Here is a 26857-nt window from a genome sequence, read left to right as displayed (position 1 = left end):
TGCTAATTTCAAGTTCATTAAAATAATTGTGAAATCGGACTGTTCAACCCTGGGAGGTCCCCGAACCTCACTTTGTGGCTTGGTTTAGAACTGGGGTTCTCAAACTTTTTCATACCGTGACCCCAATTTATTTACGATTTTCTTTGGGGACCCCACTAGGGCTGGGCGATATGGCCAAAAACGTTATCGCGATAAAATTATTTTCATATAACTCGATATCGATAATTATCGTCGATATAATGTCTGTCAAGTTTAATTAACGTCTTATGCCCGGCGCCGATGGGCGGGCTATTAATAGACTTGTTTTGCTGCTGCGAATGTCTCGAGAGTCGAGTTGATGTCGTCATCAGTCCGCGCACGTTAGCAGTTAGCCAGAGCAAGCGGAGTATCTCATGACAATGTACTAAATATGACCATAAAATACTCTGTTCCGCCCCAATACATTGCAACGACGTCCACCGTATACCCCACACTACTATAACAGTTACCCTCAGAATTCAAAACACACACCAACTCGGCAGGTAAACTGTAAAATAGCGCCGTGCAAGCTAATTATCCTAGCCAGCCTCGTTTCCAAGCGATGTATTCCATGACAATGTACTAAATATGACCATAAAATACTCTGTTCAGCCCCAATACATTGCAACGACGTCCACCGTATACCCCACACTACTATAACAGTTACCCTCAGAATTCAAAACACACACCAACTCGGCAGGTAAACTGTAAAATAGCGCCGTGCAAGCTAATTAGCCGCTGTCGGCCATCTCCTTCACTGATTGGTTGTTAGTGCGTGTGCTCATATCCAAGCTTGGAAAATCGATATATCGAAACTTTGCGACCACGTTTCATGTTTATTTCGAGGAAATAATTTATCGCGATAGTTATCATTATCGTTTTATCGCCCAGCCCTAGACCCCACACTTAATGTATCGCGTAATTTCAACATGGAATTAAAAGCACACGTTGTTGAACTTGATCATGCATATTTATTAGAAAATGTTATTACAGCACTATGTTATCAATACACATTTATAAAATAAGGTATATTTAGCCAAAATATGTTGCCAGAAAATTTTTAAAAAATTAAGATTTTTTTTTATTAATATAACTTTTTTTTACTTACAATGCGTGACCCCACTGTCACCTACCCGCGACCCCAATTTGGGTTGCGACCCGTAGTTTGAGAACCACTGGTTTAGAATGATCTCTGATCTCCCCACTGTCCTCTTCCACCAGGTGACCATCGAGGTGGTGGACGGTCTGGAGGCCTCGGAGGCAGAGCAGGGTCTCCAGAAGGAGGAGAGCAAGCCTAGCTGGGCTGCTCCTAACTGGAGGAACTGGTGGCAGCACTCCTCCACCTCCGCCTCCTCCTCTTCCTCTTCCTCTTCATCGTCCTCCACCACCCATCGGACAGAGGAGCAGGACCAGTCATACGGAGGCAATGCTGAAGACAGCAACTTCCTCAAACCTCTGGGAGACTGGGACAGGAGAGGAGGAACTGGAGGAGGTGGTGGAGGAGGAGGAGGAGGAGGAGGAGGAGGAGGTGGTGTAGGAGGCGGTGGAGGAGGTGGTGGAGGAGGAGGAGGAGGAGGCGGAGGGGGAGGAGGAGGCAAAGGTCAGCCAGAATATGGTGAGTGTGATCAGTAATGAAGTTGAGTTAATCTTTGCAATTGTTTGGAAAATACCAATACCATCATTTAGTGTATTATTAACTCTCGTATCGTATTATCAATTTCCTAGCCTAATGTCCATCACACTATAATGGGAATGATGATGTCACACTATATTTACCTCCTCAAACACCACTGTGTGTATGTGTGTGTTCGTGCGTGCATGCTAGATGTGTGTGTGTGTGTGTGTTCACGCGTGCATGCTAGATGTGTATGTGTGTGTTCACGTGTGCATGCTAGATGTGTGTGTGTGTGTGTTTGTTTGCATGCATATGCGTGCATTTGTGTTTGCATGTGTATAATATGCATGCATGTGGGTTTTCTTTCTAGCAGGAAATTAGTGTACATACAGTATAATATTTTTTTCAGCTGAATATTTAGCTGGATCCACAGGCTGTCTTTTTCAAACCCCTGGTCTCCAACATCTCCACAGATGGCCATAGTCTGATGTGGACTCTGTAATTAGCAGATTTGCTGATTTAAGCTGTCACCATAATAAGTACAGTCATTCCAGGCCGGGCCCTGGGAGCCTCTGATTGAAGCCTTTAACACTCTTTTATGAGTTGGATTCCTCCGCGGTGCGGAGCTCGCTACGTGACGCAGTTTAAACGCCTCCCGACATCAAAGTACCATCGGCCAAAATGGGGCCAGGGCTGCCACACCATTCTCACAACACTCTCCAAATGTAAACCGCGTAGATAAATCTGCTAGGGAAGAATTTACACTCAACTCCCATACAGTATCTGTCCTAAACCATGTCACAGCATGCCCTAACCAACACGGTTGAACAAGAATGTGTGTGCAGAGGGAGATTATATTTTATTCATTCACGTGTGGCTCTAAGGAATGAGCTTTCATAAACTGCTCTTTGACTGATCACTGTGGTCAGCTCTATAACTCGTTGACTGATCACTGTGGTCAGCTCTATAACTCGTTGACTGATCACTGTGGTCAGCTCTATAACTCGTTGACTGATCACTGTGGTCAGCTCTATAACTCGTTGACTGATCACTGTGGTCAGCTCTAGAACTCATTGACTGATCACTGTGGTCAGCTTTAGAACTCGTTGACTGATCACTGTGGTCAGTTCTATAACTCGTTGACTGATCACTGTGGTCAGTTCTATAACTCGTTAAATGATCACTGTGGTCAGCTCTATAACTCATTGACTGATCACTGTGGTCAGCTCTATAACTCATTGACTGATCACTGTGGTCAGCTCTATAACTCGTTAAATGATCACTGTGGTCAGCTCTATAACTCATTGACTGATCACTGTGGTCAGCTCTATAACTCGTTGACTGATCACTGTGGTCAGCTATATAACTCGTTGACTGATCACTGTGGTCAGCTCTATAACTCATTGACTGATCACTGTTTTGCCCATGGTAGAACTCTATGATTTTGTATGACAACTGTATGATTGTATTGCTTCCATGTGGCAAATAAAAATTCTGAATCTGAATCTGAATCTGTGGTCAGCTCTATAACTCATTGATCTTTTCTGCGTAAGGAAACCATATCTGTATGGCTGCGTTCATCGCTGTTTCCATGGACACAGTGAATAAACAAGGCTGCACAGAAATATTTAACTTTTTATTTCAACATTTTTGGTTCTTATTTGTAAAAGAGACAAAGAATATGGGGGTGAATATAATATAATATTATTTAATCAATATGTTAAGGGAAAATAATAGGATTATAGGAAGCACCAGTGAGTTGACGTCCTCTTTGACAGGGTGGACTGTGGGTTTCTTGTGTGTCAGTCACAGGGCATTGATAAGGCATTGGTTGAGTCCCATCCGTTGTGTTCATTGTTAGCAAGTAGCTGTTTTTCCATCCTTGCAGCCACCATATAATGTTTAAAAGAAGGGTGAAAGGCTGGAGATAGATGACACTTGTTACAATCTCATAAAAATACCATTTAAAAGTGCCCAAATAATCAACACAACAGGCATAACACAGTCATAATTACAAGCTAATGAATATCTGACTCATATTGTTTCTAACCACTGTAGTGTTCAATAATTTCCACTTATTTCATACTCAAAGTGCTATCTTTGGATGAAGTTATCATCCGTCATAACATCAGTGCAGTTGTCGGGAACTCTGGTGCCTGGTTCTCTTATCCCAGATGTGGTTAAATCAACTGTGGGTAGGATCTGGCTAGCTAGAGAGAGGGCGGGTGGTCCTCCATCCAAATGCACACAAATACCTTTTTAACAGTGAAACATGTCTGAGAATATCTTTCATTCGAAATAATTGCAAAATAAGCTTGTTTTCATACCTTATTGGTGCCGTTTCTGCGTTGTTTTCTTCCGGTATTGTTTCTCTGTTTAGCCTCTTACAGGAGTGTGATTGACAACGTCAGGGTAGTGAGACATGGGCCTTTCACTGAGCCAAGCCGTGCTTTCAGAGGGCCTCACGTGGTGTTGGTGGTTAATGAAGCCATTTCAGATTACCCTTCTCATCGGTGACAACCTCTTTATGATTATTATGTTAACTGTAAGAAGTTTCTTGCTGCAGGTTTAAGATGGAATATAGGTGAATGAAGCAAGTTGGAGAGATCAGGAGGCAGACCATTGAAGGTCGACTTTTTAGTCGTTTGGGCTCAGCGGTTACTGGATTCAGAACATGAAAGAAATACAGATACCAGCAGATTAAAATGTACTGGCAGCTATTGCTAATTTCAATCCCTGGATTGGAGCACAGGGCTGGGATGTAGGCTGGCTTGAATTGGGTCATGGAGCCAAAAAGTAACTCCTTCCATGGATACCGATTACACTCACCTGCTGAATGATGATTGGAGGGCAGGGGGATTTGTCGCCATTTCAATCCACATTTCCAAAGCTACAAGTCACAGATAGGCCCAGATGAATGTGTCTGGGGGCCTGTGTGCCAAGGGGAGGCTATAAACTGCCTACCAGTTTTAACCCCTAGATACCCACCATAGACCCATTTTTATCTTCTGGGGGAGACAGCAGGTCAACAGTATATGCCACATAGACGTGGTATACATATGGGTGGGCGGTATGGCCTAAAATGTATATCACAGTATATTCACAAAAGCTTTTTCAAAACTTTCCAAAGTTTTAACCTTTTATACATGCCTTGTGTGTTTTATCCATTTTTTTGTATGTTTTTATGCCTTGTTTTTTAATTGTTTATGTTTTTTTTTATCCACTTTTTCTCCCATTTTCTATATATTTTCTCCCATCCCAATTTCGTATCATCCAATTCAACCCTCCCCTGTCACGAACGCTGTTTCTTGCCTCCCACAAGCCGGCTGCAATGTGGACTAAGTCATACATAGCACAAGTCCCCTCCGGTACTTGAGGTAACAGCAGTCGCATCTTTTCACCTGTGCAGCTCGATCTCTCAGTGGCGAGGAGTAACGCGTGGGAGGCTCACGCTGCCCCCGACACTTCCTGATTCTACTGCGCAGGCGCACCAACCGACCTGTAGGAGTCGCTGTCCACAACGCCCGATCCCCACCCATCAGTTTCCCACCCCCTAATACGGCCAATGTGTATTAGTACGGACGACCAGCTAAACTGAAAGCAAATGTGGAGCGCTGGGCTCGAACAGGCAAGCCCAGCGTCTCCAGATTTCGTGGCGAGCGCCTTGCCCACTACGCCACGTAGCCGCCCTAATTGCCTATGTTTTTAAAGCCTATGTGTTTACCCTGTAGCACTTTGAGATTTGGCTCCAAATGTAAAGCGCACTACAAATTAAATGTATTATTATTATTATTATTATTATTATTATTATTATTATTATTATTATTATTATTATTATTATTATTATTATTTTATTATTATTATTATTATTATTATTATTATTATTATTATTATTATTATTATTATTATTATTATTATTATTATTATTATTATTATTATTATTATTATTATTATTATTATTATTATTATTATTATTATTATTATTATTTCAGTATATTGTTTTTCTTATAATAAGAAGAGAAAATGCAATACAAGACTTTTTCCCCAAGTGGTCATAATGTCCTGTGAAAATATTTCCCTCTTATTTTTATTTGGTTACCAAGTAACATTGCCAGAAATCTAGCAGTGTGCAGTTCGCTAGCTTTGTGTGTTACATGTGTGTGTTACATGTGTGTGTTGCATTTGTCTGTTACATGTTACATGTGTGTGTGTTACATTTGTGTGGTACATGTGTGTGTTACATTTGTGTGTTACATGTGTGTGTTACATGTGTGTGTTACATGTGTGTGTTACATGTGTGTGTTACATTTGTGTGTTACATGTGTGTGTTACATGTGTGTGTTGCATGTGTGTGTGTTACAAAAGCCTAAAGGTAGCCTTCTACAGGTACTGTTAGAGTCAAATCTCTACCGTGGCACTGATTTCTACCGGTATACCGGTTGAACCGTTATATCGCCTACTACCCCTAGGTATACATCATCTGAAAGCTGGGAACCTGAAGATTAATCGTTTTTCTAGTCATGTTTTGGTTAGCTGCAATTTCTGGGTTGATACCATCTGTTAGACAGATTTGGTGCCAAGTGTAAAAAAAATTTGACCACTCAAGAATTGATAAATATGGCCTAAATATATAAGTACAGTGGCGGCTGGTGAATTCTTCTCCAGGGGGGGCGCTATACCAAACATTTTGCAAACATGTACCGAGGTATCACAATGTCACACACACACACAAACATGCGCGTGCACGCATTGGCGAAACCACACACTGAGTATAGCCTACTGTGCACGTCAGAGCTTCGGCGAAACCACAAGGTACGAATATTTAAGTAGGTACAGTACAACTATCACCATTGCCATGAATCAATATATGATCAGTCAATGCAGCCACGTTTCCAATAGCGCCTACACAAACACGCTCTCTCTCTCGCTCTCTCCCTCGCAGTCGGGAGCACTAGCATATCACTGTAATATCTTTGTGCATGCTCCCACGCGCACGCCCGTATTCCGATCCGTACAATAATAATCACAGATGTATATATTGTCATTTGAAACAAGTTACCAATGCATTGTCCGTGTGATTATGCCCCCCCGCGGTGAAATTAATTAGTATCCCCCTCCTCTATCTCTCTCTTTCTCTCTCTCTCACACACACAGCATTAAGTACCTCACGTGGAATCCCAACCCAAGCACTAAACAAATTAGAAGAAACTGCAAAAGATCAGACCTAGTATACAGTATATACCAAGAATAACTTCAGTATGAGTACAGCATATTTTGCATATTGTTAAAAGAGCCAAGGCTGGCTTGCGTAAATTAAACATATGATTTACCATCAGAATAGTTGAAGGGGGCGAGATATTCAGCTGTCCACAAGCCTTAATCCACTTAAAAAAATAAAATAAAGTGTTTTATGTCCTTTACTCCAGTAACAGTCCATGGGCATGCTGTATCTGTCCCCCGTCGTTTTAAAAAGCAGGAGCAAAATACGGCATTTACATGACTGCATCCAGCTAGCCATATAGCTTCTTGTTAGCCAACACTTCTTACAGAGCCAGCTAGAAAACGACAGAGTATTATTGTCTTCCTCTGTCTGTTGATTGTTTCTGAATTGAGATATCAGGCTGATAAGGTCGAAACAATTTCACTCTTGAGTTTTTCTTGCAGTGTTCATCTCTCAAAAGGTATTTTTTTGAGGGATTTACCTGCATTTTCGAGGTTGGAATTTTCTTTCCATCATCCATGGTATAGTAAACAAGCTAATTCTCCGTTCTGTGTGACGAGGGAGTGACGACCACACCAGTGACCCTGCTTGCTTGGAGCGCTAGGTCTCTAGTTGTAGTTGTGTGGTTGTTTCATGGTCATGCCAGTTTCTCCCTCGCCGCTGCAAGCCTCCGAGGGTCAACCTGTTTGATGTCTCACAGCGTGGATGGAATCTGCCAAATGTTTCCTGTTTTTAATGACTGACGAGACACACTCAACACACACACACACACACACACACACACACACACACACACACACACACACACTTGTCTTACATTACTATTCTGCATCTGTGTGTGTGTGTGTGTGTGTGTGTGTGTGTGTGTGTGTGTGTGTGTGTGTATTGGTATATGCTTGATTGACGAGTGTCATTAGTGTTGTATTCATTGTTAATCTGGGTGACATGATGTACTTATTGACATAATAAGTGCTCAGCCACTATGCCCTTACATCAACACCATCCTCAAATGCAGTCAACGAGAATGTGTGGGAATGATTGTGCGTGTGTGCGCAGTATCTGGTTTGAGGGTCACTGTAACTGAGGGGTACAATTCCCTGACTGTATTGATAAGTATGGTATCATTAAACCACTACCGATTATGTACTTTAACTACTGGCCACACAGTACATGATATAGATATGATGAACACTTTCCCACCATGAAACGAAGTCCACACAAATGTATAAATCGAATATTTTATATAGCAAAGGGTATATACAACGTTCACTTAATGACATTTATGATTTGAATGCACTTGTAAGGCAAATGAGTATTCGTAGGCAAATCAACATTGAATGTCCAATCTCTGGTTACGCAGGGAGCAAGTATACAACCTGGTTCTTTAGGGAACTATAGCGATGGTACTTAAATGATTATAGCTGGATACACTAAAGGGGGGTCCCGCTGGTTGTAAGTCAGTAGGGGGGGGGGGTTAGGAGAGCCGCCGGCGATATCCCATCTGGCCAACGATTTCTTGGGAGAATTCAGAGTGCTGAACACGGTGCCCACAGAACCTCGGTCCACAGATGAATACAGCTGGGCCCTCTTGTAGACGGTAGCTGCCGGTCCACAACGAAGAGACGTGAGGCGACCTCACTCGGGGTAGAGCGCCGTCTCACCTGGACTCCTCTCGGGGGGTAGTTCCAACACTCAGCAGTGTTGGCTGTTATCCATGGCATAATCAAAGCACCCAAAGCAAGTAGATAATCCAAGCCGTGTAGGGCTCGCCGTCGTCCGGGTAAAGTAATCCAATGTGCAGGTCCACTCGTCCTGGCCCAGAACTCCTCGGATGAAAGCACCACACGTGGTCTGCCCAGCCTGGTTAAGACTCTAGATAACGCCAGGAACGATGGGGGTACTGCTCACTTTATAACTCTAACCGAACGATGCACCATACATAATAGACTATTATTAACTTAATAGAAATACGTCCCACTCGACGGTATAGTGCCAAACTATGACAATTCAACTATTAATCCACACAATGTCTCAATGCCTATTCTGAGGCCAAGTAGGCCATACTGCACCACACGTGGGTCGTGGGTGAGGCTTCACGTCTGTTACTAGGTTGGAGGGTAAAGGACTAATGGACTAAAAGAAAGTTCTACTTTACTTGCGCCATATATATATGCGCTGTGAACAAATAGTACCATTCGTATTTCGCCAGACGTATTCCTACGCGGAACCGGGCTTGTAACGACATGTTCGTCGGCACGATTGAACTTGAACCAAGGGGCTTGGCTGTTAGTAGACTAAAGGGATATTCAGTGTATATGTACAAGGAATATACAAGGGATATCAAACGATATACAAATACTATTAAATATATATCCATAAATAAATATATATATTCGGTTTAATCTGATCCTTCACAACAGCCGCCCCCTAATTAGTCCCACCTAATTAGCTAAGCAGAGACAGATTAACCGCACTGTCTACCACTCAAGGTCCGCTGTAAGGGTCAGTCAACTCACAAAGTCGTGGGGTCATGGTCGTCATCGATAGTGTCTGGGAGTCTGGGCAGTTCTATTAGCCTCGCCACGGGTCGTGTGTAAGTTCGCCCTTGGACGAGCACCTCGGCTGCTCGGACCTTGCCATCGGCACCGGTGATCACTTTGCTTACGCGGCCAGCCGGCCACATAGCTCTGGGTAGTGACTGGTCGATAATCATGACGACTGTTCCTTCTGTCAAATTGTCTCTCTCTTTTACCCACTTCTGGCGGGTCTGTAGAGACGGTAGGTAGTGGAGTAGAAAGCTGTTCCAAAACTTGTCAGCTAGTACTTGACTGTACCTCCACATTCTTCGGCCGTTCGCTTCTTCAGGCCTGTACATTGTCTGGGGTAGCGCGGGGTCCAGCCGCCCCATCAAGAGTGTGTTGGGGGTGACTGGGTCGACATCTGCTACATCACTGGAGACGTAGCCGAGGGGCTTGGAGTTCAATACTCCCTCGATCTCCGTGAGGACTGTCATTAGGACTTCTTCCGCCACAGTCTGGGCCCCAAGCACGGCGTACAGGGCTGTCTTTATAGAACGTACTTCTCGTTCCCAGGTTCCACCGAAGTGGGGTGCGTTCGGGGGATTAAACTGGAAGTCAATCTGGGATGGAGCGAGGTGGGTCTTAAGTTCTGGGCCCATAGCTTGGAAGCTCTCTCTCAGCTCTCTTTCTCCGCCTTTGAAGTTTGTCCCGTGATCAGACAACAATGTAGACGGTTTTCCTTTCCGTGATGTGAATCTTCGGAAGGCCATAAGGAATGAGTCTGTGCTCATGGTTGAAAGGAGTTCGATATGTATCGCTCTGGTGGTCATGCATTTGAATACAATACCCCACCGCTTCTCGGTTCCTCTTCCTTTCTTTATATACAACGGGCCAAAACAGTCCATGCCTGTGGAGTGGAATGGCTTGTCGCCGAGTCGGAGGCGACAGGGAGGTAGGTCAGCCATCCGGGGTATGCTGGGCTGCGCGCGCCACTTTCGGCAGTCTAGACAGGTTCGCTGGAAGCGTCGCACTGCTTCTCTTCCTTGAAGTATCCAATAGCGACGTCTGATCTCCGCGAAGACTCTCTCTGCTCCTGCGTGGTGTACATCCTCGTCGTATTTCTTTATGATCAGCTCTGTGACCTTGTGTCGGCTGTTCAAGACTATCGGGTACTTAACGTCATCCGGTAGATTGGGGGCTCTCCGCAGACGACCACCCACTCTGATGAGATTATGGGCGTCGCTCTCGGGTGCCAGGTGGAGCAATCTGCTGTCTGATGGGACGGGCTTTCCTCCCTGTAGACAGTCTAGCTCATCGGGGAACGAGTCTCTCTGGGCTCGTTGTAGTAGAAGAAGTTCTGCTTCTTCGTAGTCAGCTGCTGAAATGTCGGCAGTGGGCTGAATCTCTGGGTGGTGCCGCAGAAATGTCTTTAGCTGCGCACTCTGTAGGGTAATGCAATCATCTATGTTGGGGTCTGTGGAGGCGACTGTGCTCAGTCCACAGAACATAGGTTTCTTGTTCTCAGCCTCCTCTTTACTCGCTTCCCGTGGGGTGGGCGTAGGCCACTCTTCTTCCGGGAGCTTGAGGAACTCTGGTCCGTCACTGTAGATGTTGCGACGGGTGAGGTCATCTAGGGACATTCCCCGGGTGATGACGTCAGCTGGGTTGTGTTTGGTGTCCACATACCGCCAGCTCGCTGCTTCTGTTAACTCTTGAATCTCGGTGATTCTGACTCCCACGAAGACCTTGTATCTACATGAATCAGACTTGATCCATGTGAGTACTGTCGTGGAATCTGACCACAAGATTGTTCTGTGCACCGGAATGGTGAGTTCACGTTGGATTAACGTGGCTAGATGCGCTCCTGCTAGGGCTGCGCAGAGCTCTAGACGCGGGATAGATTGTTGCTTTCGTGGGGCTATTCTTGAGCGAGCCAGGATGAAAGCAGTGTGTATCTCTCCTCCCTTCTCTTGGGCACGCAAGTAGGCCACTGATCCATAGGCTACTTCGGAGGCGTCGCTGAAGACGTGTAGATCCATCTTGCATGTCTCTGGCCTCACTGTGGGTGGGAAGTAGCTGCGGCGTATATTGACGCCTGGGAGTGAGCGGAGTTCCGTCTCCCACTCTCTCCATGTGGAGGCAAGGGGTGCGGGTATTGGGTCGTCCCAGCCCTGGTCCTTGTCCCATAGTGCTCGTACAATCATCTTTGCCCTGGTGGTGTAAGGTAGAATACATCCCAACGGGTCATATTGTCTAGCGAGTGTTCTGTACACACTCCGTCTGGTGGTCGGTATCGCCGTCGACCTTCCCTGCTCCGTGGTCAGGGGTTTGTGTCTATAGTGGAGTGAGTCTGTTTTGAAGCGCCAGACTAGTCCTAGTGTCATTTCTTGGGCTTCTCCTGGGATTGTCGCCATCCAGGTCTCGCTGCTGGCAGCCTTGTCCGCGGGGGAGAGGCTGCGCAATACGTGCGGGTCACTGCTGGCCCACTGCCTGAGATCAAAGCCGCCTTTGATCAGGGAGGCGCGTAGCTTGAGTAGGAGAACCTCGGCTTCTTCTTGAGTCGAAACGCTTTGTAAACAGTTGTCCACGTAGAAACTGTTCTTCACACTGTGTCGGACCTCTTCATCTGCTGCTGGGTCCTCTGCGACGTGTTTCTGTAGTGCAAATGTAGCACAGCACGGGCTGCATGTGGTTCCGAAGGGGAGGACTTCCCACTGGTAGATGGCTGGGTGCTCATCTCCGATCCTCTCTCTCCATAGGAACCGCAGCAGGGGCTTGTCCTCCTCCACTAGTCTCACCTGCAGGAACATCCCTTTGATATCCCCGCTGATAGCCACCTTGTCCTGGCGGAAGCGTAGTAGCACGCCTAGTAGAGAGGGGCCGAGTGTGGGGCCGGGCAAGAGCTCTTTATTCAGATTTTGGGATCCGATCTGGTAGCTGCAGTTAAACACAATGCGATCCTTGCCGTTGTGGTGGACCTTGTGGTGCGGCACGTACCATGATTCGGTCGTCTGATCGGCCTCTTTAATGTCAATCTTTGTCACGTGTCCCGCTGTGATTAGCTTCTCAATCTCAGCGCGGTACACACTCTCTTGAGCGGGGTCTTTGGCTAGACGCTGCTCTGTGTTCAATAGATACCGCTCCGTGGCGTCTTTCTTTGCGTGAAAGGTGGGCATTCCCTCTCGCCTCAGGAGTGGAGTTGCGTATCTCATCACTCCGCCGACTGTGACTCTCTTTGTCCCTTGCTCGAGGAGGTTTATGGCGTAAATGTCTTCTTTAGAACGAATGTCTTTCTTTTCGTTCTTAAAGGGCATTGTCTCTAGTGTCCATAGCCTCTCGACATGCTGCAGGAGAGTGGTGTCTTCTTCTGTCACTCTGGAGTGGAGGCAGCTAGTGGCTGCTGTTCGGTTGAGAGATTTAGCGAGGGGGCCTTGTAGTGTCCATCCTAGGCGGGTCTCGACTGCTGCAGGACAGCCTCGGGGTCCTGTATGGACCCGGTCTATCGGGACTATGAGGTCTGCATGGTCGGAGCCTATCAGCAGGGTCGGGGTGGCGCCGTCTATGAGCGGGATAGGTAGTTGACGCAGGTGCACATATTTATCCATCAGCTTGGCGATGGGGTAGGTGTACTGTGATAGTCCTATTTCTTGGCTGGTGAAAGCATTTGTAATCCTATACCGTCGCTCTGGCTGCCCGCTTGCTGCGATAGTGAAGGAGACATTCTCGCCCTTTATCGTCTTTAAATCTCTTCTTATTGTCCGAATCGTCATTTGGTTCTCGCTCCCCCGCAGTCCCAGCTGGGCCGCAGCGGACGCGAGCAGAAGGGTCTTCTCTGACCCGTCATCAAGGACGGCGTAAGTGTCCATGACTTTATCTTGGTAGCTCAATGTTACACGGACTACCTTTAAGAACACTTGGGCGCCGCTGCTGCTGGCGGGGTCAATGTACATGACACTTGCCTTGGTGCTGCTCGATGGTGCAGGTGCAGGCTTTCTTCTGTTACTGTCGTGTAGTACATCTAGATGGGCTCCGTCACACCGACTGCACCTCTTCTTTAGGTGGCATTCGGCTGCCATGTGACTGCGCGCACATCGGTAACAGCGCCTGTTGGACTTTATCCATTGACTCACTTCTTCTGCATTCATCTTTGTGAACAGGTCACATTGTGACAGCCAGTGTTCCTTCTCGCAGTACGGGCACACCATCTTCCACTTCTCTTTTCTCGAGGGGGTACTGTGGTTCTTACTGCTCGGTACTGATTCTGATTGGTGCATGACAGTCACCGATCTTCTTCCATCGTTTATTCTCCTGGGTCCCTCTCTGGAGCTTGGTGTGCTCCGCACGAACGTATCCAGTCGTAAGCTGCTGACTTCTCTCGCCAGGAAGTCGGCTAGATCGAGGAGGGATGGTTCGGGACCGTTAGGATCACGGTGGTCTCTCTGCCGCCTGAAGCGCTCTTGTCTGGCGGGTGGCAGCTTCTCTAAAATCCTCTCGACGTTAGAGTTGGCGTATAGCTCGTGCATACCCTTTTCCCGTTGCGCTCCCAGCATCCCTACCAGGGACTGCACTTTTATAGACAGGTCGTCTAATGAGCGATTGTCTGTTGCTGGGGTTAGGCGGTCAATATGCCTTATCTCTTGGATTACGTAATCCCATATACGTCCATATCTCTGGTCCAGCGTTGCTAGAGCCGCGGTGTATGGGGTCGTAGAGGTGGCATAGGCTAGCGCTATATTGTGCGCTCGCGGTACTTTCAGGTGCTTCAGTAATATTGCATACTTGTGGCGTTCATCAGCGACATCCACCATCATTGTCTCTAAGCACATCCGGAGCTCCGTGTACTGTGCTCGATTCTCATAGGTGAAGTCTGGAAACGTCGGTGTGGCAATGTATGACGCCGTGGATGGCTGATACATCGGCGAGCGTTGGGGGAGAGACCTCCTAGGCGAGTCTCCTCTTGCGCCTCTCTGTGGGCTGGTACCGGCAGGGTACCATGGCCCGCTGGTCCAGGTGCTATTCCTCGGGGCTGGTCGTGCGTCATGCTCACCCGTGAATAGAGTCGGGGGTCTGTAGCGCAGCGCCGCGGGGGTATAGCCTGGGCTGTACTGGACCTCCTGGTCCGGTGGAGTACTGTGCTGTCGTCGGGCTTGGTTCTCCTCCTCTCCCTCTTCTTCTTCTATCAGGTCCTCTAGATCCTGTAGTCGTTTATTTAGCTTCTCCGCAGTGTATGCCGCTCCTTCCTTGTAGCTGGGTCTCGCTTGGACCGGTCTGGGAAGGGGGTCTGCGGGGGGTATAGGCTTGGTCTGTTGGTCAAGTTCAGGGTCGCTTGCTCGGTTAGGAGACGCTGCCCTTGACTGTTGTCTCGACGAGTTCCTTGAACCCCTGGCGGAGGGAGAGGGTGTTGCCTTGAGGATCAGCTGCTCCATTAGCTGCGCTTGTAGTCTGTCGCGCTCGGCTTCGCGCTTGATGAAAGCGATGTCGCGCTCTGTTTCGCGCTGGATGAGAGCGAGGTCGCGCTCTGTTTCTCTTTGGGCACCGGCAGCGGCACGCTGGGTGTCTGCTCGGTCTCTTGCCATATTCTCTTCTGTCTGAAGGCGTCTCATCTCCAGGCGTATGCGCTCTTCTTCGCTCCGTTGCTGTGTCTGGAGTCGATCGCGTTCACCCTGAAGTCGATCGCGTTCACCCTGGAGTCGATCGCGTTCGGTAGAGGCTGTCAGGCTGACGAGGAACGCCTGTGATAGCATCCTCTCCGCTTCGCTGGGGGAAGACGGTTGTAGAGGTGAGCCGCTCCTGGCTGTACTCGTTGGGGAGTCCTGGAGCTCTATTTCCTCTGCGCTCTCCTCCTCTTCTTCCGTGCAGAGTTCTCTCTCTGTAGGGTTGTCTTCCTCCCGGGGCTGGTCGGGGACTACTTCTTCGGTATTGGCGGGGGGTAAAGGCATGTCAGCTCCCTCCTGGTCCCCACCGTGAGCTTGGTCAGTTACATTAGAACCCACTAGGGCCTCTGTGGTCGGGGTAACCTGGTCGTTAAGGTCAGACATAATTTTACTTTCTACTTTTACCGCGTTTACCGTTTGTCGAAGGCTAGGTAGTTGACAGCGTAATCCTCTAAGTACTGAGGTGTCTGTCGTCTGCGCCGGGGGCGTTCTACGTTAGGAGGACCGTTTCGTGGAGTGTTCATCATAGGCCATTTCAATATTAATAACTCTATATTAATATTACACTAGTTACCCTCCGGCTCGAAGGACCAATTGTAACTGAGGGGTACAATTCCCTGACTGTATTGATAAGTATGGTATCATTAAACCACTACTGATTATGTACTTTAACTACTGGCCACACAGTACATGATATAGATATGATGAACACTTTCCCACCATGAAACAAAGTCCACACAAATGTATAAATCGAATATTTTATATAGCAAAGGGTATATACAACGTTCACTTAATGACATTTATGATTTGAATGCACTTGTAAGGCAAATGAGTATTCGTAGGCAAATCAACATTGAATGTCCAATCTCTGGTTACGCAGGGAGCAAGTATACAACCTGGTTCTTTAGGGAACTATAGCGATGGTACTTAAATGATTATAGCTGGATACACTAAAGGGGGGTCCCGCTGGTTGTAAGTCAGTAGGGGGGGGGGTTAGGAGAGCCGCCGGCGATATCCCATCTGGCCAACGATTTCTTGGGAGAATTCAGAGTGCTGAACACGGTGCCCACAGAACCTCGGTCCACAGATGAATACAGCTGGGCCCTCTTGTAGACGGTAGCTGCCGGTCCACAACGAAGAGACGTGAGGCGACCTCACTCGGGGTAGAGCGCCGTCTCACCTGGACTCCTCTCGGGGGGTAGTTCCAACACTCAGCAGTGTTGGCTGTTATCCATGGCATAATCAAAGCACCCAAAGCAAGTAGATAATCCAAGCCGTGTAGGGCTCGCCGTCGTCCGGGTAAAGTAATCCAATGTGCAGGTCCACTCGTCCTGGCCCAGAACTCCTCGGATGAAAGCACCACACGTGGTCTGCCCAGCCTGGTTAAGACTCTAGATAACGCCAGGAACGATGGGGGTACTGCTCACTTTATAACTCTAACCGAACGATGCACCATACATAATAGACTATTATTAACTTAATAGAAATACGTCCCACTCGACGGTATAGTGCCAAACTATGACAATTCAACTATTAATCCACACGATGTCTCAATGCCTATTCTGAGGCCAAGTAGGCCATACTGCACCACACGTGGGTCGTGGGTGAGGCTTCACGTCTGTTACTAGGTTGGAGGGTAAAGGACTAATGGACTAAAAGAAAGTTCTACTTTACTTGCGCCATATATATATGCGCTGTGAACAAATAGTACCATTCGTATTTCGCCAGACGTATTCCTACGCGGAACCGGGCTTGTAACGACATGTTCGTCGGCACGATTGAACTTGAACCAAGGGGCTTGGCTGTTAGTAGACTAAAGGGATATTCAGTGTATATGTACAAGGAATATACAAGGGATATCAAACGATATACAAATACTATTAAATATATATCCATAAATAAATATATATATTCGGTTTAATCTGATCCTTCACAACAGTCACAGTCAGAGGAAACTTTTAACCTGTTAAGCCTGCTTTTATCATAAATCGATCAATAGAGACCGTATTAGATCCCCAAATATCATATCATGGGTATCATTGGAAAGCCACACTCATTGGCTACAACCCTGTCCAAACATTTTCGAGATCGCCAAATGATTGACGGAGCTAGAGCCCCCGGAGTTCGGGTGTGGTAATGTGTACTTTGGCGCACGCCTCACATATCGGCATGTAACTCGAGAACCGCTGGACGGATTCTGTCACCTGAAAGGGCAATTGACAGGCAACAAATAGGGCTATAATTCTATCTATATATTGTATTAAAAGAAATGCACACCTGAGCCGCTAGATGTCAGCAAAGTGGCACGTCGCGAATCGTCCTCATGAGGGCCCACATGTGGGCCCTTGGATGTTAAGAGGTTTGTTTTTATTTAATAATTTTTTTTAGCCAAGAGTAAAGACCATAACCTTATCAAAACAGCAGTCAAAGTGTATATTTTCATTTTTACCGATGAAAGATCAATCGGTAAGATTGACCGAAAATAAGAATTTATCAAAAAAATGCTAATTATATCTCTTTTATCGTAAAACCGTGAGGAAATGACTAAATCCAGATGATTTAGCCCTGCCATTGGAAAGAGGAGCCTTTCCCTATCCATAGATGTATGATTTGGCCATAATAAGGTCAAGTTCAAGGTCAAATATGAATTTATAATTAAAATCGATGATCATTTATTACTGTATCTACAAATCCTTCTGTTTAATCATCTTCCCTTTATTAATTTGCTTCGATCTTTTGTACACTTGATCTCAATAAGGTGGTGAATGAGCTCAGTGAGCAAGCTCGGTTTGCGCACAATTGTAACATAGTGTTATTCACCGGCACAGATGCAAAAAAATATCATCATTTATATTCTCCTTTTTTTTCATTACAATTTACTCAAGCCTAGTAACAGACACAATAATTCTGACACTGGGAATACATACCCCCAGGTCCCTAGATGTTCCTAGATACCAAGAACATGCAAATTGACCTTGTAGAAGTGGAGCAATCTTCCATTTACTTAGGCAATAGGCATGTACCTTTAGGCGAAATTTCTGAAAATAGGGCTACAGCTTAACACATTGCCTGCCGGGCATTGTACCCATCTAATGCCCCTCTCTGCCAGCGCTATAAGTCTATGGAGTGGCTCACCTTCTTTGCAGGGCTATAACTTTTTAAATTGTATTGCTATATTGACATTACTATGGCTGGCCCATTCAACATCGATTATCTATCGTTCAGGATGTGGGAACGTTATACTTTTTCATTCATACATTCATTCAAAAATACCTTCTAGAATATAAGTATGTTTTTATCGTTTTCTGCAGTAATTCCTAGAACGTGAGTTATAGGCCTAAACGCATATATAGATTATCGATTGCTGTTTCCCGCCTATACACGCTATATTAAAAAATTAAACTGTATATGATCGGTATACGTTATGCTTCATCATGCGTGGAGGAAAGGGGGGGGGGGGGGGGGGGGCGTTTATAATTCCGTGATCGTCAGTAAATGCTTTATGTAGTATGGGTGGATATATTGATCAGATGGTTTGCAAACAAGGAAACTCACAATTGGGCTGAAAATAACGTTAGTGTCCTCTTACCGTGCGCCAATGAGACTGGCGGTGAAAGATCCCAGGTATACGACGCCGATCGCCTAGGTCCATTTCCGGTTTGTATGTCGCAATAAACGCCGAAATCATATAGATTATTAAGTTTAGAAAGCGATCCATTATGTACATTGTGTCTGTCGGGAGCCTTGCAACGATATCTGACGGCCGGATGAATTTAATCCACGCACATCAGCCATATCCTGTTTGCCAGTGTAACTCGCCCGACCATCCACCAGGCGGCGGTATTGAGCCGTTGTTGCCGTCACCTATAGGGTCCAGCTGGAGCGTCGCGGGTGTATATATGAATTATGAATGCCATGGTGAAAAAATTAAATATTGATCTCAATAACGCTGTACAGCGAGGTCTGGCGCTCAACGCATGGCGGGCAATAACGCTGAACAGCGTTTCCGGCGGTGGATGTGTTAAGCTGAACCCCCTGCCCCCCCCCCCACCCGTTTTATGTCCACCATCTTATTATTAGTGAGGCATGTTAACAGCCTGGCTAGCTAGCATGTGGCCTGCATCAGAGCTCACTGACTGTGTGCGTGAGCGTGTGTGCAGTAGTAGTGGCATCGCAATAATACTCACAAATATTCTTTTGTCTGTCTCTCTCTCTCCCTTTCTCTCTCCTTCTGTCTGTCTCTCTCCCCCAGACGATATGGACGGAGAGGGGGACTGGAGTAACTGGTCTCCATGCAGTGTTACCTGTGCGAACGGTAACCAGAAGCGGACGCGTTCGTGTGGCTACGCCTGCACCGCCACCGAGTCGCGGACCTGCGACATGCCGAGCTGCCCAGGTGACCCGACAGAACCACAAACACATTATTCACTAAATACAATGTTTGTCCAGGGATTTCTCTCTGTGACAATTGACGAAGACATGTTTAGTGGTCTGTATGGTCTAGGGATGGGCACGTTAATGTATAATTTTGTTTTTACTTAATAGCGAACGTGAGATAATCAAACAAGCGAGCTAGCTGGCTGCTGTCGTTGCTAACAGCTAACAGCTAGCGGAGCAGGCGAACGTAAATCATTCATTCCAAAAGTTCACATCACTGAAATGTGTGAACTTAGTGAAAGAACATGGCAAATGTACAAAACGTTGCTACCATGTAACTCTCCAGCTATTAACAGAGTGTTGTGCTACAGTACATGGCAAGCTAGCTACCTGTACCCAGCATGCCGTTCAGCGGTGTAATTGTTAATAGGGGCCCCTCTCTATAGGCACCGGTAAAAACAAGGGAAAAGATATTCTTTGAGACAAAACGATATTCGCATAAACTATTAGATTTTTTATAATTCACATAGGCAATTTTTTTAGACTATACTAGGGATGGGCATTGGTTTTTGAATATTCTATGTCTTTGAGGGTGGGCAGTCCCCTCCCAGTGTATGTTTCTCCTTATTGAGACTGTAGGAAGACTGAGAAGGAAGACATAGGAAAGACAGTGGCTCAGGGGCGACAGTGGCTCAGGAGGTAGAGCAAGCGTCTGGCAATCCGGAGGGTCCCGGTTCGATTCCCACTCCTCCCGGGCAGCGTGTCGATGTGTCCTTGAGCAAGACACTTAACCCCTAATTGCTCCCGATGAGCAGGTTGGCACCTTGCATGGTTGCCTCCGCTGTTGGTGTGTGAATGTGTGAGTGAATGTGTGAGTGAATGGGTAAAATGTGAGTAACAAATTATAAAGCGCTTTGGATAAAAGCGCTATATAAAAAAGCAGCCATATACCATTTAGCCAAAGAGGGTTCTGGCGGGACTTGATCCCACGAGGCCAGCAGGAGGCCATGTGGTTTCAGACGTCTCAGCCGCTACAGCCTCTCTGGTCACTGTTTACTCCATGCCGACAGTTAGTCCTTTAATCATCCGATCGCGCCAGGATGCGTAAAGATTTTCTCTAACGCACTTTCAGTTCCGCGTTCAGGTTCCGCGATCTGATTGGCCACTGACGTTTCTCTCAGCGCCAATCACGTTACGCCTAGTTCTATCACTGGTTAAGCTTGGCGACTCTTTCGAAGTTGGTTAAGGTTAGAGTTTGGTTTTAGCAGGGCGATAGATCACCAGCCCTGATTCCAAACTCTAACCTTAACCAACTTCGAAAGAGTCGCCAAGCTTAACCAGTGATAGAACTAGGCGTTAGCTAGCTAGCAGGCTGTTAGAGGCAGAACTAGGCGTAACGCGATTGGCGCTGAGAGAAACGTCAGTGGCCAATCAGATCGCGGAACCCGAACATGGCCTGGACGCACAGACCCCAAGTCAGATTCTGCTCGCATTGTGATCCGACGACGAGCCAGGCCGCATCCCGCGGTGGTTAGGGCTCACGCTGTGAATGGAACTCTACATAGTCTACACGCCATCCAGCCACACTGTGCCTATTAGCAAATGTAAAGAGATATGGTCGAGGAATTAAACCCAGCCACAGAGATGCATAACATGCACTCTCAGGTCACATGTGGACGCAAAGCAATGTGATCTCATAACATCAGATCTTTACGATCCTTTCACAGCGTGTAACCGTGGCTTCTCTTGTCCCTGTGCCCTCTGTGTCAGCACAGCAGCCATGTGAAAGTGTCTCCCAGCATAAAATAATGTCACCAAGATTAATTCCAGTATTTTTTTGGGGGGGGGGGGGGGTTTGGCGAATAAAGTGACTCTGACAACAAGATGATACAGACAACAGGGAGAGCACACAAACAAGAGACAGCAGACTACATACCGTATATATATCAGTCTCCGTTAATTTACTACTATGTATGTATATCTGTGTCTGCAGTATGGCAGAGAACCCTAAGAACCATCCAGTCATTCAATCGAGTTGAATAGGTTCCAATAATACAATAATACAATAAAGTGGTGGAGTAAAGTCAAATTAAATATGAGCTAAGTTAAGCACAATAGAATAATATATTTATGAAATAAAATAAATATCCACAACGCGGCGCAGAGCATTGCTCTCCAGAGGTGGCCGGCTGCAATGTGGATGCCTTCTAGCCGTTACCCTCCTGTGTACAGTTGCCCTAGTGTCCTCCATAGTTTGAGCCTGGACCGCGCATATTCGAATGTTCGAGGGAGTAAACGTGTGCATCGAACGGCTAAAAGCCTCCAACAAAGACAATGCTGATGTAAGGACCGCCATGTCGCCGGGATGCCGCTAGCTAGCTAACGTCAGCCGGTCGCCGGTGTGGTACTGACGTCAGCGTTGCCAAAGCCGGGACAGTAATGGCTAGAAGGCATCCACGTTACAGCAGGCTGCTTCTGACCGCAGGACAACAATGTCTGATTGAATTAATTTAATTAACAGATTGCAGAATGAGTACAGTACAACTCAATACACACAATTGTTAAGGAGATGCAGACCAGAGAAAGACTTTCGTCTTGTTTACATCAGAGTCCCCCATTTTCAATTCATAATGAATTGAACATTTGCAAATGTCTGTGCACATTTGCATTGACTCCTTTTAATGTAACATTCAGATCCACTGTGTTACATTAACACACCCCTACTGGACTATATACTTGCATAAACAATCAAAACATACTTGTTCATACTTTGCTGATCCATACTCTTTGCACATAACTGCCCAATTGCACAGCCCTGCTAATTATCCCATCCCACTGTATTGTCATTTAATTCTAATCAGTGTATATACTTGACCACATCTTGCACAGTTGTACAGCCCTGGCCTATTCTTATTCCAATTACGGTATTTTATTTTCTTTACTTATAATTGTACTATATTCTATTGTGCTATATTTAATTTAGTTTATATCCACATTTTATTTTATTCAACCTCTTTACTTACAGTTGTACAGCCCTGGGCCCTTATTTATCAACATTGCTTAGAAAGTGTTCTATTTTCGTTCTTAAGCGAAGCACAGAATTTAGAATGTCTCTACGCATAAAAAAATCTGGATTTATCAAACGTGCGTACACAGGTTCTACGCACACTCCGTGTTGATAAATACCATTTGTTCTACACTCCGCGCTCGTGCACGATTTTAAGTATTTGCATATAGCACCGCCCGTAATTAACCATATACGGTAATGAAACACCCCCATGAAATGTGGAAAAGTGGACTAAGCCGAGCGAACGCGTGTTATGGGAGAAATACGCGACAGGCTGACAGACGGTGATGTCGGATATGATATTAACTTCCTAAATACCATTGCTGCCTGGGCAGCGCAAACACTAATAAAAACCGTTAACCACTGTTTGGCATTGGTGTCATTAATAACCATGCTGGAATATGACTGCCTTTCTTCGTTTCGTTCGATTAATACCCAGGGATTAAAGTTCTCCGTCAATTTGATTCCAAATCGCGACGGATTTCCCATACATTTTCTACCTGCATGGTTTAATATGATTTGTAGAGACATACAATCTATTTTGATGTCGGTATTAGGTATAGCCTATATAAATTATATATGCATAGCCTACATTATGCAACAGTAATTTGCGCATAACGCAGCATGGCACAGACATGTCACACGGAGCCCCCGTGAAGCCTGCATACAATAAATTAACTTCGTTAATATAACTGTTGTCTTTGTATCTTTACGCTTATGAAAACATTTAATAATATATATAGGCTATAGGCCCTTGTTTGGCCATAGCCTATTATCAAATGGCTAAATCTCCGCTGACGGACCCATGTATAGCCTATGCTTATGCTGTGGCTGAGATGGGTCGGGATTAATGAAGCTGATAGGAGACTGCTTCTCGGCTATACGAATTAAAGCACGATTGAAAAGAATGTACTTCCTTCTTGACAATAGCATATACTATAACAATAATACGAGAGTAGGGCGGCTAGGTGGTGTAGTGGGCAAGGCACTCGCCACCAGTGTGGAGACGCTAGGATTCGCGTGTTCGAATCCAGCTCTCCACATTGTTTTTCAGTTTGGCTGGTCGTCCGCAGTAATACACATTGGCCGTATTACGGGGAGGGAAAACTGAAGGGTGGGGATCGAACGTTGTGAACAAGCGACTCCTACAAGTCGGTTGGTGCGCCTGCGCAGTAGAATCAGGAAGTGTCGGGGGCAGCGTGAGCCTCCCACGCGTTACTCCTCGACACTGAGAGATCGAGCTGCGCAGGTGAAAAGATGCGACTGCTGTTACCTCAAGTACCGGAGGGGACTTGTGCTATGTATGACTTAGTCCACATTGCAGCCGGCTTGTGGGAGGCAAGAAACAGCGTTCGTGACAGGGGAGGGTTGAATTGGATGATACGAAATTGGGATGGGAGAAAAATATGGAAAAATGGGAGAAAAAGTGGATAAAAAAAAAAAAAAACAATAATACGAGAGTACAAGAACAATGAATCTCACTGCCATGTAGCCTACGCCATGTATAGCCTGCCTATGTGATCAATAAAAACGCGAACTTGAATTCCATCATCATATTTATATGTTGTGTCTGTCCACTATGTTTGTTACTTTGTTATTCCCCCCCCCCCCTATGTAAAGTGACCTTGGGTCTCTTGAATGGCGCTATATAAAAGTAGAAAGCATTTTGTTGTGACCAATCTTATTTGGAAACATGACACACAAAATAATAGTATTTCGCTTTTTATTTTAAACAATATTTAATCGCGTTTGGAGGTGGGTGTTCTGCGTCTGCCTCTCTCTATAGAAGAGCCATCAATAGTAGATATGAGAAGTTTAGTATAGTCCACATTTCTAGCTCTTGAGAATATCATACATTTTGTTTTCATCAAGTTAAGGACAAGCCTGAGCTGAGAAAGGGTGTCCTGCAATGAATTAAAAGCGAGCTGCAAGTTGACGGTAGCAGCCTGCGGGCTATCCGGAATACAGTAAAGAATAGTGTCATCTGCATACAAATGAGCTTGGCAACCGGTTAGTGAAGAGACTAATAATAATAATAATAATGACTTGGATTTATATAGCGCCCTTCATGAGACCCAGAGCGCTTCACAGAGTCCATTATTCGTTCATACACAGTCATACCGGTGGTGGTAAGCTACAATTGCAGCCAGAGCTGCCCTGAGGCAGACTCACGGAAGCGTGGCGAATAATCAACGCCTACGGCCCCTCCGACCACCACCAACATTCATTCACATGCATACACATTCATACGAGGCAAGTAGGTTAAGTGTCTTGCCCAAGGACACAACGGCAGTGGGATGGACATGGGCTTGAGCGGGATTCGAACCACCAACCCTTCGATCATTGGACGAGCTGCTCTACCCCTGAGCCACGCCGCCCCACATTAATGACTAGCTCATTAATGTAGACAGTAAAAAGTACATGCCCCAACACTGAACCCTGTGGGACACCTTTTGTAACAGTTAAGAATTCCGAATTGCCATGTGATGATTTTATACATTGACGTCGGAGAGATAGGTAGTCACGAAACCATGCAGAAGCACCCATATCCAAGCCGATATCGGACAGCTTTTTTAAAAGCAGGTGGTGATCGACCGTGTCGAAGGCTTTTGAGAGGTCGACAAAGAGGGCCGCGCAGTGCTTCCTCCTATCCAAAGCAGAGACTATATTGTTGGTTACAAGAGTGATAGCAGGGGGGAGCTCCAGTAGCTCACCGCGTACCTCGAGCGCTATTTCGGCGCCAGGGACAACCGTGCTCGTCACGGATCTGGGGTTTAGCGAGTTCGAATCCCGGACTGCAGCCGTGCCTTTCCCAGAGTGTCTTCCCCCCATCTGTACCCCTTCAGCCTGTTTCTGTCGGTCATTCTTGACCAGAGTAAATGCGATAAACGCAAAAAAGAGCCAGCGGAATGGCCAAAGTTAAAAAAAAAGAAGAGTGATAGCAGAGATTGTACTATGGCCAGGTCTGAAACCGGATTGGTGAGGACTAAGAATAGAGTGGCTTGAAAGGAAGCACTTCAATTGCGAACTGACTAAGGTCTCAACTTTCTCAAGTACTTTGGCCAAGCAAGGAAGGGTGGAGATTGGACGATAGTTATCCAGATTATCTCTAACACCCCCCTTGTGTAAAGGGATGACTCATGCAGACTTCCAGTTCAGTGGGAATGAGCCAGAAGAAATTGATAGATAAAAAGTATGAGTTAACGGCTCTCTAATACTTGGCGCAGCCAATTTTATTAAAAAAGAGTCCAATTGATCCTCGCCCGTCGATGATTTAGGGTCTATGGATTCTAAAACTTTGAAGACCTCCGAAGATGTAAACGGTCGACAGGAGAAATGAGGGACATGATTCATGGGGAGAACATCATCAGAGACCTCCAAGGGAGGGAGACCTGGAAACAACCTATCAAATAGGTGACCAGCTTTAGAGAAGTGTTTATTAAAAGCAAGGCGAATGTCATTCGGATCAGAGATCACGCAGTCATTTATCGTAATACTAAGGGGCGGAGTGCTAGAAGGCAGATTTTTGGTCAAATTAACTGCACCCCAGAACTTGACAGGATTAGAATAGGAGGTGGTTACAAGATTTAAAAAGTAATCCGTTTTAGCTTTCCTTACAGCTGAAGTGCATTTATTTCTGAGCTGTCTAAATGATCCCCAGCCAGTGCTGGGGATCATGTGTGTGTCTGGCACGGGACCAGGCATTATTCCTATCATTAAGGAGGGTAGACAGCTCATGAGTAACCCATGGCACCACCCTATCGTTGATCCTAGTCATTTTATATGGGGCGTGCTTATCTACAAAGCAATTAAATGCACATATAAAGGAGTTAAGAGCGTCCTCTATCTCATCGAATTGGCCCACGCAACTCCAATCCCAGTCATCCAGATCCCCCAGGAACTCCTCTGCAACAAACCTCTTAAAGTTCCTCTTAGAAACCAGCTGAGATGTAGTCTTTTTCACTTTTATATTTCTCACACATGCAATGGGACAGTGGTCACTGTAAGATTCTGATCAAACTGGCCAGTATCACGTCTTCGTCTGTTTGGCTCTCCATCCAATTCCTCTGCGTTGTGTACTTTTAATGGTCCTGACGTCTCCGATACTGGTAGATAAGATCCTTATCTCCCCCGTTAGTGCAATCCATAAACCATAATAAATCTCCACCTCCGTAAGAATTCGACACTTCGACACCGTGAGATACCGATAGGTTATGACTATAACCAAGTTCTGTTAGTTAGGGGCGATGCTTGGCATCACACTGCACTATCTCGCGTACGTGCACGCGTACTGAATAAACCACAAATGTACCTCTAATACCAGTATTAGTCTGACCACACCCCTCATCAGCTTACCTTCATAAGCAGGTGTGTGGTCACCTGCTC

The 26857-nt window shown here is 46.0% G+C and overlaps 1 protein-coding gene across 1 annotated transcript in view; it reads left to right on the top strand.

Annotated features, from left to right (window-relative positions):
• ism1 (isthmin 1) overlaps window positions 1-26857 on the top strand; it is a 56673-nt gene that overhangs the window by 13488 nt on the left and 16328 nt on the right. The window contains exons 3-4 of the mRNA XM_084321729.1: window positions 1240-1510; window positions 19280-19423. Coding sequence (XP_084177855.1) covers window positions 1240-1510; window positions 19280-19423 — 415 coding nt within the window. The remainder of the gene's footprint in view (window positions 1-1239; window positions 1511-19279; window positions 19424-26857) is intronic.

The sequence above is a fragment of the Notolepis coatsorum genome (assembly GCF_963971535.1).
Source record: "Notolepis coatsorum genome assembly, chromosome: 9".
NCBI lineage: Eukaryota > Metazoa > Chordata > Actinopteri > Aulopiformes > Paralepididae > Notolepis > Notolepis coatsorum.
The sequence above is the reverse complement of the archived record's forward strand: the minus strand, read 5'-3'. Positions and strand labels throughout refer to the sequence as shown.